This window comes from Zingiber officinale, chromosome 4A (assembly GCF_018446385.1).
Source record: "Zingiber officinale cultivar Zhangliang chromosome 4A, Zo_v1.1, whole genome shotgun sequence".
Taxonomy (NCBI): domain Eukaryota; kingdom Viridiplantae; phylum Streptophyta; class Magnoliopsida; order Zingiberales; family Zingiberaceae; genus Zingiber; species Zingiber officinale.
This window is the reverse complement of record NC_055992.1, coordinates 10,294,403-10,301,679: the sequence shown is the minus strand read 5'-3', so window position 1 is coordinate 10,301,679 and position 7,277 is coordinate 10,294,403. Positions and strand designations below refer to the sequence as shown.

At 40.3% G+C, this 7,277-nt stretch overlaps 1 protein-coding gene across 1 annotated transcript; it reads left to right on the top strand.

Moving 5' to 3' along the window:
* Positions 1-367: 367 nt before the first annotated feature.
* On the top strand, positions 368-1,972 carry LOC121973124 (thiol protease SEN102-like). Its single transcript, XM_042524707.1, has 4 exons — positions 368-844; positions 929-1,161; positions 1,254-1,394; positions 1,523-1,972. Exons 1-4 carry the CDS (start codon positions 397-399, stop codon positions 1,775-1,777), a joined length of 1,077 nt encoding a protein of 358 aa, XP_042380641.1. The 5' UTR covers positions 368-396; the 3' UTR covers positions 1,778-1,972.
* Positions 1,973-7,277: the final 5,305 nt, after the last annotated feature.

Sequence of the window (7,277 nt, the reverse complement as noted above, 5' to 3'; positions counted from 1 at the left end):
ACTACGATATATTGCACAAATGTAAACGATGAGCACGTCGCATCAACTGAATTTAGTTTTCCTTGTAGTGCACACCACAACATGCTAAAGGTACGAAAAATGATAAAGAATTTAAAATGGCTTGTAGTTTATTTAGCGAAGAATTGATAACTTGTGTTAGTGAACAACAATATCATCATCATCCTCAATTTTTGTTATTTTTTACATCTTTGATCAGTTCAACCACGACGACGCAATGCAAGACGATATTTTACAGATACAACCAGAAAAACCGGTTAGCCTAGAGGTTGACCGGTTCAGCCCCGGTCCAATTTACTTCATACTGCCTCTCTATAAATATCTCGGTTTGAAGGTTGCAATTGATAGGAAATAGCAAAAGCATAATAATCAGTTAAAATGGGGAGGAAGGTGCTGTTTGTGGCCATGCTTCTTGCAGTGGCCTTCACCGTGTCTCGATGCATTCCCTTCACTGAGGAAGATTTGTCGACCGAGGACAGCCTGTGGGCGCTCTATGAGCGATGGCGCAGCCACCACACGGTGGCGCGGGATCTCGAGGAGAAGCGCCGGCGTTTCAACGTGTTCAAGCACAACGTCAAGTTCATCCACGAGTTCAACAAGAAGGACGAGCCGTACAAGCTCAGGCTCAACGCCTTCGCGGACTTGACCAACCAGGAGTTCCGGGGCTTCTACGCCGGCTCCAAGATCGAGCACCACCAGATCCGGCGAGGGGAGAAGCCGGAGGGGGAGTTCAAGCACGGCCACGTCGATCTCCACAAACTCCCTGCGTCGGTGGATTGGAGGACCCAGGGCGCAGTTACACCCGTCAAAGATCAAGGCCAATGCGGTAAACACACACAGTAGCTAGATCGATCGATCAATTAGTTATTTCTTTTCGCATGCATATTTAATTTAATTTGTTAATTTCCAGGGAGTTGTTGGGCATTTTCGACGGTCGTTGCTGTTGAGGGTATAAATCAAATCGCGAGCAGAAAGTTGATATCGTTATCTGAGCAAGAGCTTGTGGATTGCGATACGGGCAACAGTGGATGCGACGGAGGGTTGATGGATAATGCATTTGAATTCATCAAAAATGTTGGAGGCATAACTACAGAGGCTACGTACCCTTACACAGCACAGCAAGGACCCTGCAGTGCCTCTAAGGTTTAATTATACGTTATATTATTTTTATATATGATATACTTCCCAATCAAGATTAAGAAACTAATTGTATTGTTTGTTTTTCATAAATATAGGTGAATAATCCCGTTGTGACAATTGATGGATATGAAGATGTTCCATCAAACAATGAGAATGCTCTTCAACAAGCTGTGGCAAATCAACCTGTATCAGTCGCTATTGATGCAGGTGATCAAGCCTTCCAGTTCTATTCTGAGGTAGGTTTAGAATTTATATAATGATAATTAACTATGTAGGAAGTAGGTTGATGGCAATTAACATTAGTGCACTAGCATTGATTAGTGAGGATTATAATAAAACTTGTGCTTAATGTTATGTTTTATAGGGGGTCTTTACGGGACCTTGTGGCACGAGCTTAGATCATGGAGTTGCGGTTGTTGGATATGGAGTTACACAAGATGGAACTAAATATTGGATTGTGAAGAATTCATGGGGGACAAGTTGGGGAGAGCAAGGCTACATAAGGATGAAACGAGGAATCCCAAACAGGAGAGGAACATGTGGTATTGCCATGTCAGCTTCCTATCCCATCAAAACATCACCCAACCCTAGCAATGAATCAGCCAAGGATGAACTCTAGGAGCATAAACATAGTTATGTTGTTGTCCAACGATGGTGTTGTATTGTCTTTACTTTGCAATCTCTATTTTGCAATGTCTTGTTGTGTTCTTATTGCACTTAGATGAATGGCTATGTTTCTTAATAAATACGCATGTAGATTAAGTTATCAATGAAAGCTTGTGGTGTTTTATGAAGTCAACATGATTCAAATTAACATGCCTTGAGTGGCAGTAGATGGATAAGATGTCACAATTACATGACAAAGTCTATATATATATATATATATAGTTTTGATACTGTGCGCGTCTTCTTATACGCTCCCGTGCGCGTCGCGTCTTTTTTTTTTATTTTTTTTTTAAATCCAAGATTTTCTCATCGATAATTTGCTTTTATGTTTTAAAACCTTACTTTTCTCCTCGCACCTAACTTTTCTCCTCGCCGTTCCTCGCCGAAACCTAACTTTTCTCCTCACTCGCCTCGCGTCTTCTTTTTATTGCATTTTTGGGATTCTGCATCCGTTTCGTCATATGTGTTTTTCTCTGTTTCTCTAGGGTTGCTTCGGCTCCTGGAAAGGTCTTGATCACAGGTGGCTACCTCATCTTGGAGAGGCCAAATGCTGGCATAGTTTTCACCACCACCGCTCGCTTCTATGCCATCGTCAAACCGCTGTACGACGATATCAAACCTGATAGTTGGGTCTGGGTGAGTGGTGCCTTTCCTTTTGTTCTTCGATCACATTATCATATGATGCAAGTGAAAAAGATCTATCCTTGATTCGCCAATGGGATTTTTTCGGTGAATAAGTAGAAAAGAAAATCTAAACTTGAAAATAGCCATCAACAATATTGGTAATTATAAGTTTCCTTGCTAATTTAGTTTGGGGTGAAGAGAAGTGCATGTGAATGCAATTGCATTGTGTTTGTGCCTTGAACGGCGAGGAGAAAAGTTAGGTGCGAGAGAAAAGTAAGGTTTTAAAACATAAAAGTAAATTATCGATGAGAAAATCTTGGATTTAAAAAAAAAAAAAAGACGTGACGCGCACGGGAGCGTATAAGAAGATGCGTATAGTATCAAAATATATATATATATATATATATATATATATATATATATATATATATATATATGATACGGCAGGTATAAATGGCCGATCAAAAGGTTAATTTTCTATTATATATATATATATATATATATATATATATATATATATATGGTATATGGTATATGATACGGCAGATATAAATGACAGATAAAAACGTTAATTTTCTAATCGACATGAAAGTCAAAATCAAGCACATCAAGTCCGTAAGAGATGTTAACAAATTGAAATTTTAATGAGGAGGATCTTATAAAATCATACAGAAACTTGTATCAGGCGCTTATTACCTCCAAGAAGCAGAAGGGAGGAAATTCGAACGGTCTTGGAGTGCTAATCATTTGCAACCATATAGAACTTAGCAAATATTGTAAGTCATTTATGTATTTTGTTTGAACATTGTTAATACAAATAACAAAGAAAGTGCAGAAAGATATATACTCTTTTTTGAATCAAAAGTGCAGAAGATATATACTCTTCTTTGAATTATAACAGTCGATTGGGGACCTAAGGAGTGGACCGGCTTGACTTCCTTAGGGGGAACCGGAGATTTTAAACCTCCATAACAGTCGATCAGGAACCCTAAAGAGTGAACGACCTGGCTTCCTTAGGGGGAGACTAAGACTTTAAACCTCCATAGCAATTGATCGGGGGCCCTAAGGAGTGACCGACCTAGCTTCCTCAGGGGGAACCGGAGACTTTAAACTTCTATAGCAGTCGATCGGAGACCCTAAGGAGTGACCGGTCTGGCTTCTTTAGAGGGAATCAGAGACTTTAAACCTCCATAACAGTCGATCGGGGACCCTAAGGAGTGACTGGTTTGACTTCCTTAGAGGGAAACCTCCATAATAATCGATCAGGGACCCTAAGGAGTGACCGTCTTGGCTTCCTTAGGGGGAACCGGAGACTTTAAACCTCCATAGCAGTCGATCGAGGACCTTAAGGAGTGACCGACCTAGCTTCCTTAGGGGGAACTGGAGACTTTAAACCTCCATAACAGTTGATCGGAGACCCTAAGGAGTGACCGGCTTGGCTTCCTTAGGGAGAACCGGAGACTTTAAACTTCCATAACAGTCGATCGGGGACCCTAAGGAGTGATCGACCTGACTTCCTTAGGGGGAACCGAAGACTTTAAACCTCCATAATAGTCGATCGGGGACCCCAAGAAGTGACCGGCATGACTTCCTTAGGGGGGACTGGAGACTTTAATCCTTCTCTAAGATCAACCATGGGTTTTGGCATAAACAGTACTTATTGATATTCAATTTCCTTCGGGCGTACAAATCTGACCGGTCCTCTATAAAGTCAGGAAAGCCCGAAGGAACATTTACATAGCAGATATTTAATTTTGCTCGGGCATACAAATCTGACTGATCCTCTAAACAGTCGGGAAAGCCCGAAGGAACATTTACATAGCAGATATTCAATTTCGCTCGGGCGTACAAATCCGACCGGTCCTCTATACAGTTGGGAAAGCCTAAAGGAACATTTACATAGTAGATATTCAATTTCGCTCGGGCGTACAAATCCGACCGATCCTCTATACAGGCGAGAAAGCCTAGAGGAGCACATATATAGCAGATAGTTAATTTCACCTGGGTATATAAATCCAACTAGTCCATGGGACAAGTCAGAAATGTTTCATATATAAGTAAGGAACTTAACTTATCATATGAACTTGGAGATCATTGGAAAAAAGTTCATTCATAACTAGGAGGTCTACTTCCTCTTATTATAATTTCTTCTATAGGATTTCTCTACATATGGTTAACATATTGAGAAAGTTTGTTTATACAAACGATTGGGTGGTTCTGAAGATAAGGAAATCACATAAAGGAAAGCAGGCAAGTGTGAATTTTCATTAACATTTTATAAACAACAAATAGTATACATCATTTATGAAATTGTGAGAACATGCAAATACAAAATTCTAAGTCTACTCAAATTTGCTTAAAAGATCTTTTGGGAGTCTTGGTTGAGTCGACGACGATCTATAAACAAGGGAGGAGGGACTTCAGATAGACAACCCCCCTCTCTCAGTTGTTAGATTACTCCTTCAACAGAGTGAGTAAGAGTTACTACAATTCATTTAGTATACTCCTCACCAAATTTAGGAGAATTTAAATAGGCTCTGCGCCTGCTGTGCCAGCGCTCTTCCTCGCCTTCCTTATATGTTTGAAATTCGGACTGTAGGTTATCTTTTTCCCCTTGTAAAGTAGTTTTCTCTGCCTTAGCCTCCGTTATTTCTCTTAGGAGTGAGCTTATTTGTGAGTCTTGGGCTCATAATCTTTCTTGTTGTTGGAACAGGGTAAAGTCTTTGGAGACCAATTCTAGGGCTAACTCAAGAGACCCCAAACCATACGATTGTTGTAACTGGTTCAGCAGAGTGGTTTTGTGAGCCATATCCGAGAGAGCTTTGTCTTTTAGAGCCCTTTCAACGCTAAGTGTAGAATTAAACCCCTTTAATTACAGCTCTAAGTTTCTTTTTTCCTCCTCTCTGGATTATAGCATTTGACGGGTGTCTTAACGAGCATATTTTAAATTAGCAGTGAACTCAACTTGTGACTTTATTTTATCTTATAGTTGAATGAGTTCGTTGTTGGGGAGGTCGGAGGCAGCTTGCAATTCCTCCACTTTATCTTTTAGATTTTGGTTAGTCCTCTCCAAATCTACAACTAGTTTTCCCAAATGTAGGCTTGAAGCATATAGCTGAATAGAATAATAACAGGGTTACATTTTGTAAGTAAGGAATGAGGAAATTAAAATCAAAAGCTTACTGCAGTGGCTTGACGATTGTAGTCGTCGGCACGCTCAGATAAGGTGCTTCTTCTCATATGCTCCTGAGATTGTAGCCAAGATTCAGCTAGTCCTCCCTTTGGTTGCAGTAATCCATACAAAGCAGGGGTAGAAGTTTGGCCAAGCTAGAACGGTAATCCATGGCCTTGTTGGAATAATATAGAAGGGCGAGGGGAACGTGTAAAGGGTGAAGAAGAGGAAGGAGGATGTTCAGAGGCTTGTAAATAGGGGTTAGGATATGGGAGGCTCACTAATGGAGGATCCTGTTCAACGGGTGCTATAATAGATCCGGAAGTAATTGATCTCCTACAAGGAGTTCTTTTAGCACGAGACCTAGTGGAAGAGGAAGGTAAAGCGGGGAGAAGGGGTAATGAATCCGCAGGAGCAGTGTAACCTCCTCCAGTAAAGAAGCAGCTGGAGGAGTAACAAGAGACATAGGAATGAGAAGTCCTGGTCTCATCATATTTAATGCAAAATGGGAATGAATATGTGTAGGAGGAGCAATTTATTTATCTCTAGAGTGGGAGATTTCGGAAGGAATAATAGGAACTTGCTCAAAATTAACTATAGTGTGTGAAAGGGGACAAGGAGCTAAGGAATGAGGTCTTCGACATTTCGCCACAAAGGGACCCTCTTGGTCTGAAGGGCTTGAGGGTTCAGATGGAGGTAGTAGGCTAAGAGAAGAAGAGGGTTGATTAAGATGGTGATCTCTCAATAATTCTTTACCCATTCTAGTTAAGGTCGCCTTGGTCAAGTGAGCATTCTTGTACATAAGGGCAGGAAGGATATCATCTGCTGAAGAAAAAAGAGAAATTTATGTTAGGAATAACACAATAATGGTTCAAAACATGAGTAAGAAAAATAATCTTATCAAAGGAAACATCCAAGGTTGTGTCTACTGTGCTAAGTGTTGGTTAATCCTAGGAAAATGTACCGGTTCCACTGTACAAAATTTTTTGTACAAGTGTCGAACCTTTCCTTAAATAACCTATTGTGTTTTTTAGAAGTTAAATAAGGAATCGCAGACGGAACTTAACATCATTGATTCCAAATTTAACTTATCTGTTCTTAATGGTTTAGATTTGAATCGCAAGCGGAACTTAACACTATTGATTCAAATCTACCTAGGTTATTAATTCCATAAATATTAATTTCCAAAATTGGCTTCCAGGACTGCATGGCGAGGCACATGGCCTTCTTGGATATGGGAGCAACCACCACCGCCTAGGCAAAGCCTTTTAAGGAAAGCTAATATTTATTTCCTTGAATAACTCTAGGTTAACCAAAAGGAACAATAGAATCACAAATTCGAAAAAAAAAGAAAACACAAAATCGAAAAATAAATTCGATAAACTAGATCTAATTACCTCTTGTATTTAGAATTCATACAAAGAAAAATAACTAGTATGATGCGGAAGAAAAATACTAGTTATACCTTCTCTTTGTAAGCTAATGACCTCAAGATCTTCTGCCGTATTTCTCGCCTCGCCTTGGACGTCGTGTGGGCGACGATCCTCCAAGATGAACACCACCCAAAAGCTTCCTCCTTCTTCTTCTAAAATCCGGCCACTACCACCACCAAGGAGAAGAGAGCAAAGGGAGAGGAAGAAGGGAGATGGCCGGCCAC